Genomic DNA, 14144 nt, shown 5'->3' on the forward strand with positions numbered 1-14144 from the left:
CACTAAAACGTTACAGAGGAGCAAAAAAGGAAAAGGAAAAAAAAAAAAAAAAAGAGGAAGGTAGCCAGGGAGATCTGAAGGTCAATTTTTTCTTAATGAAGGAAAAACTAAATATAAACCAGGTTCCTTCTTGAGACTATGGAGAGGGTAAAGTCATAAGAAGGTGGAGGTGTTACAGAGGGGAGGGATGAGTGTGGGGGTGGGGTTCAGGGATCTGTGTGCTGGCTTTGGCTTTGCCACTGTCTGGGGTGGGAGCCTCAGTCATAATCACTGGCCATCAAGTTCCTGGTCTGTCAGAGGAATGGGGCAAAGGTTAGCCAGATTGGTGGTTTTAAAACTCTTTTCACTGCAGAATCCTACCTTCAAGTGATATCTCTTTTTTTAATGTTTCTTTCTTTTTTTTTCTTTTTTCTTTTGTTGAGAGAGAGACAGAGTGCGAGTGGGGGTGGGCGGCAGAGAGAGAGGGAGACGCAGAATCTGAAGCAGGTTCCAGGCTCTGAGCTGTCAGCACAGAGCCTGATGCAGGTCTCGAACCCACGAACCGTGAGATCATGACCTGAGCCAAAGTTGGACACTTAACTGACTGAGCCACCCAGGTGCCCTCAAATGATATCTTATTCAGAACCTAACAAATAAAAGAGATCAAAGCAGTACGGCTGGTGTGGAATGTCTCGCGCTCAGTCCTCTCGTTCTTCCCATCTTCCCAGACCTGGCCCCTGAGGTTCCTCTGAAGAATTCAATTAAGATAGGTTGAAAACCAATGAGCCAGATTCTCTTTACTTCCAAAAATGTAAGAATCAAACAGGAGTCTTCTGGAAAGAAACCAAATTCCACCAAAAAAGTCAAATTTTAATCAAGCAAAGCATATGTTACACTGAAGTTAGTGGTGAGTAAACCAAAGCTAGCTATTCATTTTTTTTCTTAAATTTTTTTTAACGTTTATTCATTTTTGAGACAGAGAGAGACCGAGCATGAACGGGGGAAGGTCAGAGAGAGAGGGAGACACAGAATCTGAAACAGCCTCCAGGCTCTGAGCTGTCAGCACAGAGCCCGACACGGGGCTAGAACTCACGGACCGCAAGATCATGACCTGAGCCGAAGTTGGACACCCAACCGACTGAGCCACCCAGGCGCCCCCAAAGCTAGCTATTCAAACCGACTCATCAATAGGACCTTCCTTACCTCAAGTTTAATGATGTATATAGTATAGAGGTTCAGTAAAAGAATTAAGTCGAGCTATAAAGTACTCATGAGACCTAAGATCTATGCTAGAAAAATCACTCTTAAATTTTTTTAATGTTTTCTTTCTTTCTTTAAAAAAATTTATTCTTGAGAGAGACAGAGCATGAGGGAGGGAGGGAGGGGCAGAGTGAGAGAGGAACACAGAATCCAAAGCAGGCTCCAGGCTCTGAGCTGTCAGTACAGGGCCTGACATGGGGCTCGAACTCACAAGCCGTGAGATCATGTCCTGAGCCGAAGTCGGACGCTCAACCAATTGAGCCACCCAGGCGCCCCAAAAAAGTTACTCTTATATACAAATAAATGTAAAACATGTTAGCAGTTAGAAAGTAAAGCCCAGCTAATTCTACAAACGTGAGCCAGATTAAGCTTCCAAATGCCACTTTTATATTAATCTCTGATCAGAAACCTCCTCAGGTTTCCTACAGTCTCTTAACTAGGCTTGTACAGGATTTGTTCATTCCAAACCCCATAATAGGGAGTGTTTCAAAATAAGAGAAAATCAGGTCACCAGGTGTTGGAAGTAGAGATGAGTATATGCTTTGTGGAACACAGTCCTGCAATCTGCTTTGGAAACCTATAGTGAGTGAACCCTAAAAGCCTTGAGCAAGATCAGCAACATTGATTCAGGGTCTCCATTGAGCACGAAACCTGGAGAAGAGATTCAGGCTGATTCTCTGGTTTATCTGTCCCAAGTGCACATCACACCCTGTACTACTGTGCCTTAGACCTCCTGTGGCTCTCTGCAATGTCACCACCATCCTCTCAGCCTACCAAATAAAATCTATTCATCCTTCAAAACTAGTTTGACACATGGGCATCGGGGTGGCTCAGTCGGTGAAGTGTCCAGCTCTTGAATTTGGATCAAGTCACGGTCTCATGGTTCGTGAGATCAAGCCCCACTTCGGGCTCCCACACTGAGCCTGCTTTGGGATCCTCTCTCTCCACCCCACCCCCTCCCTGGCTCACACTCGCTTTTGCTCTCTCTCTCTCTCTCTCTCTCAAAATAAATAAATAAACTAAAAAAAAAAAAAAAAGAATCTAGCATGAAGCCTGGCACATCGATTCTGTTAATGAGTTCAGGATTTAGTTTTGCATAATTGCCATTTGCCCTTATAACCTTCATGGAGAAAAGACAGTCACCCTGCTATGCTAGGAGAAGGTAACCTCTAAGATGACTTTTTGCTTTCTCTCTGTAAGATTAAGAAAGCCCCTAAGATGAACTGCTTTTCCCAACCTCCTAACTCTCATCAGTTCTAAAAGACCCAGTTCCTCTATCTTGAGAACCGGCTGGGCGAGGCCATGACAGAATAAAGGGCTGGGAAAGGAACTGAAGAAGGGGTGAGAGTTTCACTGAAGTGACCAACTGAGGTAGGCAGGGAAGGAAGTGAAGCCAAGAAGGAGACTGACATCCACGGCCTGGGCGTCCTGCTTTGGCCTGAGAGCAGTGTCAGTGGGAATAAGAGAGCAGAAGAGTATTAGCACAGGAGGCTCCAATCAGAGAGGTATTCCAAATGCACATTCCAGAGATGGATTCTGCATGAGATAAGGTTGGGATTGGATGCAGGGCCATGGGAGACAATGTGTCGGTTGAAGAAGTAGGGAAGGTCAAGAAATTATGAGTTCAGAGTACGAGACAGGTCATTTATGTGGACAAGTGATTCTTCACTGGGGGGCACTATGGGCCCTGGGGGACATCTGGAAACATGTGAGGGAATCTTCCTAAGGTTTCCCTTCATTTTTCTTTTTTGGATGTCACAATGTCGTGGGGGTACTACTAGCATTTGGAGGAAGGATGAACATCCTGCAGAAGGAAGGTCTGCCTCATCGAAAATGCCCATAGCACCGTTGCTGAGAAACACTGAGGAGAGAATGAAGCTGGAAGCTACTGTCCCCAGCAAAGGCAGGGAGCTTGGCCAGGTGGCTGGCATACCACTGCAAGAAAGGGGAATAGAGAAAGAGTACAGTACAGTTAGATGTGAGCCTCAAAGCACAGGTTTAGAACTTCAGAACAAGGAATGAAAAACAATCGATGGGAACCAGTGGTGGAGATTTAGGACAGCAGCAACCCTGACTCCCAGCCCCAGCATGTGCAGAAGCAGCAGGCGGCCACTGCTCAGAGACAGAAGGCAAGTGGAGGGAAAGCCAAGTTCAGCTGAAGAGAGGTGGGGCTAGGGAGGGTGAAAAGGGTAAGAATGTGGAGAAGTTTCTCTGCAGAAGAGGGAGTTTCCAACTCCCATTAATCACATCTCAACACTGTCTCAGTTCTTTCCCTTCCTCTCCATTCCTGCTGCCCCTCACCCTCAATAGTTTTCACTGGGTTCTCAAGAGAGCCTCACAACTTGTTTCCATGCTATCAATCTCTCACCTTTCCAGTCTACCTTTTTACACTGTTGCCAGAAGCATCTTTCTAAAATACGAGTCTGATCATGTCATTCTCTCTACACAAAAACCTTCAATTGTTTCCCTTGTTTATCTAACTAAATCCTGAACTCAGTATGGCATTCAAGGCCATCTATCATCCGGCTCAAACTAAACTGTACTAGTCCCTTCTCCCTTTTGTATCTCTCCATGCCAGACTGCTTGCTTTCCCATTCCCTTTATTTATGGTTAGTTTCCACAATCCTTTGTTTGAACTTATCATAAGCCTGATAGAATATCTTTCACTACCAGTGCTCCCTAAACCTCCCTGAAAGTAAAATTCACCTGGGATACTTGTTGAAAACACAAATTCCTGGGCTCCATCCCAGACACATCGAATCAGACTCTTTAGGGGAGGAGCCAGGGAAGCCATATAGGATAGTTTTAAAACATGTCCAAAAATATTTTTGACATTCCTGGGGCGCCTGGTGGCCCAGCTGGTTAAGCATTTGACTTTGGTTCAGGTCATGATTTCACGGTTCATGAGTTCAAGCCCTGCATCGGACTGTCTGCTGTTAGCACAGAGCCTGCTTCAGCTCCTCTGTCTCCCTCTCTCTCTGCCCCTCTCCCCCTCCTCTCACTCAAAAATAGACATTAAAAACAAAAATTGACATTCCTCCCATCGAAAAGTAGAGTCAAGTTCTCGTCCCCCTGAATGTGGGCCAACTTGAAGAGAATGTGGCAAAAGTGATTCTGTGTAACTTCGGAGGCCAGGTCATAAAAGGCCACACAACTCCTGATCCTGTCTCCCTTCTTCCTTTGTTCCCTCCCTCTGTCTCTGGATGCTTGCCCTTGGCACCCAGCCAACTAAGCCACGCAGCCACATGGAAACGCCATGTGTAGGTATTCTGACCAGGGCCCCAGCTGAGATCCCAGATGACTGCCAGCAGCAATGACCTGACTTGCGAGTGAGTGAGTCTTTAGAAGACTATGGACCCCATCTTTGAGCCACCTTGGCTGATGCTAATGGAAGCATCAAATTGGAGATTCACAAGCAAAATAAATGTTAGTATTTCAAGCCACTAAATTTTGGAGATTTTTTTTTTTTCTAATGAGCAATAGATAACCGGAGCACCATATTATTAATAAGTACCCCAGGTGATTCTTAAGATGAAGGAAGTTCAGGGACTTCAGCTACCATATAAACTATACTAATTTATACCATCAGTTTCCTTGAGGTCAGGGATTAAGTCTTACTACCTTCCCAGGGGCACCTGGGTGGCTCAGTCAGTTAAGCATCTGATGTCAGCTCAGGTCATGATCTCACGGTTTGTGGGTTTGAGCCCCACATCAGGCTTGCTGCTGTCAGCCTGTCAGCATGGAGCCCATTTCGGATCCTCTGTCTCCCTCTCTCTGCCCCTCCACTGCTTGCACTCTCCCCACCCACTCCCCAAAAAAATAAATGTTAAAAAAATTTTTTTAAATGACATTTATTTATTTTTGAGAGTTAGAGAGACAGAGTGTGAGCAGGAGAGAGGCAGAGAGAGAGAGAGACACACACACACACACACAGAACCTGAAGCAGGCTCCAGGCTCTGAGCTGTCAGCACAGAGCCCAACGCAGGGCTTGAACTCATGGACTGTGAGATCATGACCTGAGCTGAAGTCAGACGCTTAACTGATTGAGCCACCCAGACGCTTCAAAAAAATATTAAAAATAAGTCTTACTACCTTTCAGGATCTCTGTCCCTTTTTTCTAAAATATCTTTATTGATTTTCTTTTTTTTTTTTTTTTTTTTTTTTTTGGTAAGAATAATACATGTTTGCCATAAAATTACAACAATACAAAATGCATAATGTGGAAGATAAACGGCCTATGCAGTCTCCCCCCACCTTCATTCCACCTTGAGCGGTAAACAAAGTCAACAATTTGGAAGGGCAGTGTTTTCCACAGAGCAAGTGCTTGATGGATTTGTTCCTGAAGAAAAGGTGGCACGGTAGATTTAAAAATGTCTTATTGTTATTTAGCTATATCCTAGATACAGCTCCCAGAATGTCTTTCTTCAAACCTTGACCATGTTTTATCTCTTAAATGTATCGAGCTTCCTATTAATTAACAAACTCTACTAGTAAGGTAAACCTACCAGCTGTCCTAAGCTCCTCCCCAGTATGGCGTCTCCCTTTGAGTGAAGTCAATGTGTGCATCCCTGGTATATTACATATACCATTCTTTCAACATCTGTTGAGTGCCTACTACATTCCAGTCACCATGCTATATACTAGGCATATAAAATAAGTGGGAAAGGGGCCCTCATATCAAAGAACTCATGGTCCAGAGTAGGGGGTCAGCAAACTTTTTCTTAAGGGACCAGGTAGTAAATATTTTAGACTTTGAGGCCATCTGGTCTCCGCTGCAACTCTGCAGCTATAGCACGAAAGCAGCCATAGACAATGCACAAATGGAAATGGCCATGTTCCCATAAATCTTTATTTACTAAAACAGGCAGCTAGTGGGCCGTAGGTTGCCTACACAGTTTTCACTGTTCAACAAAACTTTGTGCATTGATGAAATGTTTCTGTGATTTCCAAAATGGTAGCCACTTGCTACATGTAACTCTTGGATGCTTGAAATGTGGCTAGTGCAACTGATGAACTGAATTTTAAGTATTATTTAATTTTAATTAATTTACATTTATTTTTTTTTAATTTTTTTTTAATGTTTTATTTATTTTTGAGACAGGGAGAGACAGAGCATGAACAGGGGAGGGTCAGAGACAGGGAGACACAGAATCTGAAATAGGCTCCAGGCTCTGAGCTGTCAGCACAGAGCCCAACACGGGGCTCGAACTCACGGACCACAAGATCATGACCTGAGCCAAAGTCGGCGGCTTAACCGACTGAGCCACCCAGGCGCCCCAATTAATTTACATTTAAATAGGCACATATGTAGTGGCTACTATACTGGACAATGCGGGTATAGAGCGTACTAACGCTCCCTTCAACGAAATCAATGCTTGCCTCACAACGCACCTCAACCAAAAAGCCTTCCTGATTAGCTTCTGCCCATGATGGTCACTCTTTCTCTCCTATTGTTTCTAGTCCTTAGTTCCATTCATTTTGGACTTGCTGACATTTTGCTTAATAATTATGTGTTTTATAGTTATCTTCTGTGTGTAAATTTTTCTCTCCCTAACTAAACAAAAATTCAAGGATAGAGAATGTGTTTCCTGATTATTATCATCCTCCTCCACAGTGTCTTGTATGGTGCTTAAAATTCAGAAGGTGTTCAATAAAGCCATTTTTTTTTAGACTTTTTTTTTTAAAGTTTACTTATTCTGAGAGAGACAGAGAACGAGCAGAGAAGGGGCAGAGAGAGAGAGAGAGAAAGAGAGAGAGAGAGAGAGAGAGAGAGAGAGAGAATCCCAAGCAGGCTGCACACTGCCAGCAGTGGAGCCCGACGTGGGGCTCAAAGTCATGAACCATGAGATCATGACTTGACCGAAACCAAGAGCTGGACACTTAATGGACTGAGCCACCCAAGTGCCCCTCAGTAAAGCCATTTTACACCATGTACTTCCTTTACTGATTTCCCTGACAGGTGGTAATGTTTGCTCAAGACAGATGGTCCTCTTGGACAAGGATCAGCACTTACTTGGAGAATATTTCTACAATAGCCGATGACTTGTTCTTGTTGACAAGAGAAAGTTCTTTGGCCGTTACCCTCAATGATACTGAAGTCCATTGCCGTCTATTAAATGGAGTTGATTCCATCTTGTCTACAGATACGGAAATACCTATGCAATAAAGAAAGTCAGAGTATTAGACACAGAAGAGGATTCTCTAGCAGCCAAGGGCTCGCAGTGGTGTGGCAGAAGAGAGAACAGAGAGCTCTACCTAGGCCAGCAGACCACACCACTGCCTCTACCAGTTCTCTCTCAAAAACTGTAACCTTGGTCAAATGATTCAATATCTGGGTTGTAGTTTCCTGTAAAATGAGAAGGTTAGACCAGATGATCTCTAAGGTCCCTTCCAGTTCCATCATTTTAAGACTGACCTCACTGTGCAAACATCAATTGGCCTCCCTCTGAACTTAAATCTGTTCCAAAGTCACATTTGGAGTGAAATGTTCCACTCTTCTGAGTTACATCCCAAGGGAAGTACACTTGGCATCTGTGTAGATTCAGGTCCAAATTAGGTTCTACCTACGTCCAAGTTTCTTTTGGCTGCCCTTTCTCCCCAAACTGTGCATCACTGGCCACTTGGTTTGGAGAGAGAGCTGGGGACACAGCATGGTATAAGATAAAGAGTGAGGGCTTTAAGTTGAGATAATCTTCAGCTAAATCATAACTTTTGTCACCTTGAACAACCTATATAATTTAATATATATAGTTTTACTTTCTTCTGCTGAAAAATGAGAATAATACTTACCATTGTTGGTGTTTTGATATGGATTTAAGGAGAGGATATATTTAAAATATTAAGTAGGTTATAATGTATTAAGAGCAATTTAAGTATACATATCGGAATTGACTATTGTTATATACTTATTATTTTTACATTTTAACAATCTTGACAACATGGAGAAATATAATGAACTTTAAATTCAGGCGACAAAACCTCTATTCTGTAATTCTTTTCTAACATTGCTTCAAGTCAAAGAATACATAAAGCTATGCCCCTGAAATCACCTAGTCCCTGCCCATTAATCTGGATTGTTTCGGTTTTGCCCCAGAAATTGCCAAAGATGTTTTTGCCCTAGTAGTTAGCAAAGGAGTTCCAACCTTTGTCCAGAAAAGGTAAGATTAGAAATGAGTCCATAGTTTCCTTATTTGAAGAGTGAAAACTATAGATAAAGTACTACTTGCAGGTCTCTTGACAACTGCAGAGCATAACTGATCAGACAGAATGCAGAGTTCATCATGTACTGTTTCTAGCAACCTTGACAACAACAGAACCCAGTGGGCTTAACCAAGCAACCTGGGCTGCCATTTTACACTGAAAGTTCTGTTATGCAAAACAAGTGATAAGCAACCTTAAAGAGCACACTACTTTTCCACACGCGGTACTCGTTCTTCCGACTAAAGTCTTGGGTGAAAACAATGAGAGTTTTGTGGTTTTTACTTGTTTGTTTTAATCCCCATGTTGAAAGGTAACATAGAACCCCCTCCTGATAAGGAGCTCTGGTATTAGACACAGATGCATTTAAGTGGGAGTTTTGGCCCCATCCCTAAAACTTAGATTTCTCATCCATAGCAATAGTACTTCCTTCATAATATCCTTATGAGGAACAAATAAGGTAAAGAAAAGACCCTGACACAGAGTAAGTAAGTAATACATGTTGGTTTTTCAAGAATCTCTCTCTTCCTGGATAAAATAATCTTAATTCTACACATGTTCTTTGAAGTAAACGTCAGTGTATCAAATAATATGTATTTACTTGTTTATCTGCTTCCCAGTCTGAATCTGACAGACCCGTCGAACATGGTCAGCCCTTACTCTCATAAGAAAAAGATACAGAAGCAAAACAATTCTGCTAAACTCAGTTACGCAACATCACAGTAATGACCCTTTGAGTCAAGGTTAGGAAATACTGAATCACACTGTAAGACACTGTTTGGTACAATTATGCTTTCAATGTAGGTGTGGGTATAAAAGTCGTCAGTGCTTCTATAGCAATCAATTCTGGATCAAAGAAAAAAATACAGAAGATATGTTCTCAAATTTCTTTGTAAAAAGGAAAAATCATTCATTATTTGAGGGACTGAGTATGGTTAAAAAAAAGGGGGGGGGTTATTTAATTCCCAAGTCTAATTCCATGGTTTTGATTAACATTGGCCAGAAATCCAGGAAAACTCAGAATATCTATCTTGGTATAAGGCTGTGATAAGCACACTTTTTGCTCAAGGAATGAGGTGGCTCACACCATCACCACGCTTCTCTTTACAGAAGCATACTATCATTTCTTAGTAATGTGATTAGCAGCACCCTATGAAACAGATAAAGGCGAGAATGAGTACACGCTTTTTGATAGATGTTGGTATCAGGTTACCGAGTAACTAGCTACTTTCTATAAGGTATAGGGAGAGGGCCTGCCCTGGCTGGGGCTTGCTGACACGTATACAATAATTATAGCACGAAGCAGAATATGGTTAGAGGCAATGTGTGGTCTAGGAGTAGGGAATTTGATTTTCTGGCTTGATGGGAGGGAAGGGAAGAGACATCAGATTGACTTGGGACTTACAGAGGGGCAGAACTTCATCAACTGAGGCCAGGAGGAGGAAAGTGCATCTCAGGTAGGGAGAACAGCATTATACTGTTAGGGAGCTGAAATAGCATAGAATACTTTAATAGATTTGACTGTAGGTACAAAAGTAGTGGAAGATAAGGTAGGGAAAGAATGGGCCCAGAACGGGAAAATCCTTGCAAACCATGTTAAGGAGTTTGAGCCATATTCCAATACTGGAAAGAACTAGCCTGTGAGTGAGCAGAGATAAGGTCTAGTCTTAATGTGCCACTCCCAAAAGAATGATTTCCCTGAGCCCAACATCTATATCTGTAAGATAAGAGTTCTATAGTGAATTGCCCACAGTCTCTATGGTGGAACCTGGGAAGTTTCTGAAAAAGCAAGTAACATAATGGGAACCATGTTTTAAAAGCTGATTCTGCAGCAGTGTATAACGTGATAATTGGGGGGCAAAGACTGGAGTCTAATTTACTTGTCAAAAAGATACTAAAACTGTCTGAGAGGTAATCAAGGTTTACATTAGCATAGGTGGGAATGGAAAGGTGGGAAGAGAATTTACAGTTCTTAGAATAAAATGGATTTAGAGTTAGGGAAGGAATCAAAATTGGAATCATCAAACTTGAATGATTAGAAGATTGTTGATGCCATTAAGAGAGACAGTAAACATAGGAAGAAGTGGGAGAATTATGAGTTTGTTTTACATATGTTGAAATATACATGCCTGCAAGAAAAATCCTAGTGATTTTAGGAAGCTAAAAATTCCAGGCTGAGGTTAAAAGTCACACTCCTGGAAAGAAATGAACGTTTTGTTTATTTATTTTTCACATGTGTATTTTTATTTATTTTTGAGAGAGAGAGAGCAAGTGCATGAGCAGGGGAGGGGCAGAGGGTGAGGGAGAACAAGAATCCCAAGAACCCCAATGAGGGGTTCAATCTCATGAACCATGAGATCATGACCTGAGCTGAGATCCAGAGTTGGACACTCAACCGAGTGAACCACCCAGGTGCCCCAGAAATGAACATTTTAAAACATCTACTTATATGAAGTACATATTTCACTTAATTCTCAGAACCGCTCTACAAGATTGGTTTTACTATCTCATATTTATGTTGAAAAAACGAAATTCAGAGATATTAAATAACTGTACAATCATCTTTTAGTCATAAGTAGCAGAGCTGGGATTCAAATCCATATTCTCTCTGATTTCCAAAGTCAATTTTCTTTCCACTACAAGTAATGAATAATGATTAAAACCATCACTTTTGGCCATGGTAGAAAATTGGGTAGCAAAAGTTTTGAATCACTTAGCTGCAAACACATACAAATTATCTTTCAGCAAGAGTGTAGTGGCAATTATCTTCCCAGAATGGCCAGCATCAGAGATAAATCATCTGTTCTTTCAGTGAAACTTAGAATTAACTAGGGCCTTCTTGAAATACTCTCCACTGTGAACATCTTGACTTTCATGGGCTTGAATTAAAGGTGTGATATCTCTCCCTCCTTACCAACTCTCTCTCAGATGGGAACCCCATTCTCAGACTTTAGGACAACTTCCTAATCCTAGAAATCCTATTAAGAGTGAGAGGGCATGTACCAATGCCTGGAAAGACCCATCTAGAAGGAGGTATTCAGTTTGGGCTGCAATGCCTTTTTTTAAGTTTATTAATTTTGAGAGAGAGAGAGAGAGAGAGAGAGAGAGAGAGAGAGAGAGAGAATGTGCATGAAGGAGAGGCAGAGAGAGAGGGAGAGACAGAATCCCAAGCAGGCTCTACTCTGATAGTGTAGAGCCTGACGTGGGGCTCGAACTTATAAACCGTGAGATCATGACCTGAGCCAAAACCAAGAGTTGGACACCTAACTGACTGAAGCACCCCTGGCTACCATACCTTTGACTATTTTTTTTTCCCAAAGGCCCATTTGACTCTAAGATCTAATCCACTGCACTGCTACGTGCAAATAATAAAAGGCACTATCACTTATTGGACACTTACTAACTCATGTAAGCCTTACAACAACCCTGGAGACAGACTAGTGTTATTTCCATTAAAAACAAAAGCAAAAACAAAAACAAAAACGAAAACAAAACCTGGTTCATTGAGGTTGAGTAATGTGCCAAAGGTCATGTAGGTAATATATGGCCCAAGCAGAAGGCGTGTTCAGACTCTAAAACCCAGCCTCTTAGGTCAAATGCATTCTACTACCACTTTAACTGTGTGTCACCCTTGAGCAAGGGCCATGCTAATCTTCTCTGGATCGTTCCAGTCTTAGTATACATGCTACCGACACCACTTCAACTGTGAGGGAAGAATGGCTGGATTGGTTGTCAACTGTGTTCGAGAGTTAAAGGAAATGGATATAACAGAAATAACTCTAAGATTTTCTAGCCTCAGACATTGGAAGGACGGTGGTATCACAAATAATAATGGGACACCTAGAAAGGGAAACTGTTTGCTAAGAAGGAAGAAGTCTTCAGTTTTAGATGCATAGGGAAGATTTTAACATCAAAAGGGAAGCTTAGAAATCAAGTAACCAAATCCCCCTTTATACAATAAGGGAATTGAGCCACATGAAGGTCCAATAATTTTCCCCAGCTCCACAACTAGTTAAGTATGAAAGCCAGAGTTCTAATTCCCAGCTCAAAGTTCTTTTATCACACCAGGTAGCTTGAGGTAAGACGGCTAAATGTCCTATGGGGAGCTATAGCTTGTTGATAAAAATCTCCTGAACAAAGGTTCTTTAAAGTTTAAGGGTTGGGCAATGACTCACTGGGAAATTTGGCCCCAGGTATCTGCTTCCTCAAGCTATTGCTGAGGGTGAGACCTGTGGCTGCTCCAGGAGTCCTACTGTAATAAATGCATTTCCAGACTTAACCTAACTAAGCAAACTGTCTTGCAGAATCCAGGATGGGACAAAAGCAAATCAACTGTCATTAATACTATTCCTGTTCTTATAAATCTAATCTCCTAATCTCATCATATCTTTCTCCCCCCACTCTTTGTTTGTTTTGCTTTTTGTTACTTGTGCAAGAGGCATAGTTGCCTGAACACAGCACCCCCCCACCCCCCACACACACACAGATTAGAGAGAACAAAGTACAAACTCATTCATTAAAAGAAAATGTTGGAGCACCTGGGTGGCTCAGTTGGTTAACTGTCTGACTCTGATCTTGGCTCAGGTCATGATCTCATGGTTTGTGGGTTCAAGCCCCACGTCAGGCTCTGCACTGACAGCCTGACTGGGATTCTCTTTCCCACTCTCTCTGTCCCCCCCCGCACCCCGCCCATGCTGTCTCTCTCAAAATAAATAAATAAACTTTAAAAAGTAAAAAGAATGTTATTTTTAGAAATAGACTGTAGGGGCGCCTGGGTGGCTCAGTCGGTTGAGCGTCTGACTTCGGCTCAGGTCATGATCTCAAAGTTCGTGGGTTCGAGCCCCGTGTCAGGCTCTGTGCTGACAGCTCAGAGCCTGGAGCCTGCTTCGGATTCTATGTCTCCTTCTCTCTCTGCCCCTCACCCACTCACACTCTGTCTCTCTCTCTCTCAAAAATAAACATTAAAAGAAAATTAAAAAAAAATAGACTAAAGTTTTAAACTTTGTTTCTTGTTTCTTTTTTATCAAGAACTCTTTCTGATTTTAATGTCAAAAGGTAAAAGGGAGCAACCATTGCAGTTTTTTATTTCTTTTTAATTTTTTTTAAAGATTTACTTTATTTTTTTTTGAGAGAGAGGGAGAGAGACAGTGCATGAGCAGGGGAGAGGCAGAGAGAGAGGGAGACACAGAATACGAAGCAGGATCCAGGCTCAGAGCTATCAGCACAGAGCCTGACGCAGGGCTCAAACCCACGAGCTATGAGATCATGACCTAAACTGAAATCAGAGCTTAACTGACTGAGCCACCCAGGTGCCCCCTGTTTGTTTACTTTTTTGTAATCTTTACACCCAATATAGGATTCAAACTCATGACCTCAAGATCAAGAGTTGCATGTTCTAGCAAAAGAGCCAGCCAGGCACCATAGGAGCAACTGATTAAAAGAAAAAAAAAAAAACAACCTAAAAAAACCTTCAAGGTGCAAAGGGAAATTTTAAACAAAAGCAACGTGAAAATGTTCCCATATAATGTTTTTTTCAGAATATAAACTACATTTATTTCTAAGTGTACATATTTTTTTACCAAAACAGTGACTAAATTCACATACTTAAAAAAAGCTTTTGAAAGTTAAGTTTTTTTTAAAAACTTATTTTGAAACAATTTTAGATTTACACAAGAGTTGCAAATAAAGTACAAAAGTTCCCATGTACC

General features: G+C 41.8%; 1 protein-coding gene and 1 non-coding gene across 6 annotated transcripts in view; both read right to left on the reverse strand.

Moving 5' to 3' along the window:
* The window catches only part of LIMA1 (LIM domain and actin binding 1), an 84184-nt gene that overhangs the window by 50630 nt on the left and 19410 nt on the right, over window positions 1–14144 (reverse strand). For 4 of the 5 annotated variants that reach the window (XM_042992260.1, XM_042992258.1, XM_042992259.1 and 1 more), the window contains exons 1-2: window positions 8382–8484; window positions 7253–7394 (exon numbers count right to left, since the gene is read on the reverse strand). In XM_042992260.1, coding sequence (XP_042848194.1) covers window positions 7253–7394; window positions 8382–8418 — 179 coding nt within the window. In that variant the 5' untranslated portion in view covers window positions 8419–8484. Of the gene's footprint in view, window positions 1–7252; window positions 7395–8381; window positions 8485–14144 lie in introns of those variants that run through there. The other variant, XM_007073009.3, reaches the window with a different exon arrangement.
* LOC122240637 lies at window positions 12031–12134 on the reverse strand. Its single transcript, XR_006220416.1, has one exon. It is a non-coding gene; the product is annotated as a U6 spliceosomal RNA (small nuclear RNA).

This window comes from Panthera tigris, chromosome B4 (genome assembly GCF_018350195.1).
Source record: "Panthera tigris isolate Pti1 chromosome B4, P.tigris_Pti1_mat1.1, whole genome shotgun sequence".
Lineage (NCBI taxonomy): Eukaryota > Metazoa > Chordata > Mammalia > Carnivora > Felidae > Panthera > Panthera tigris.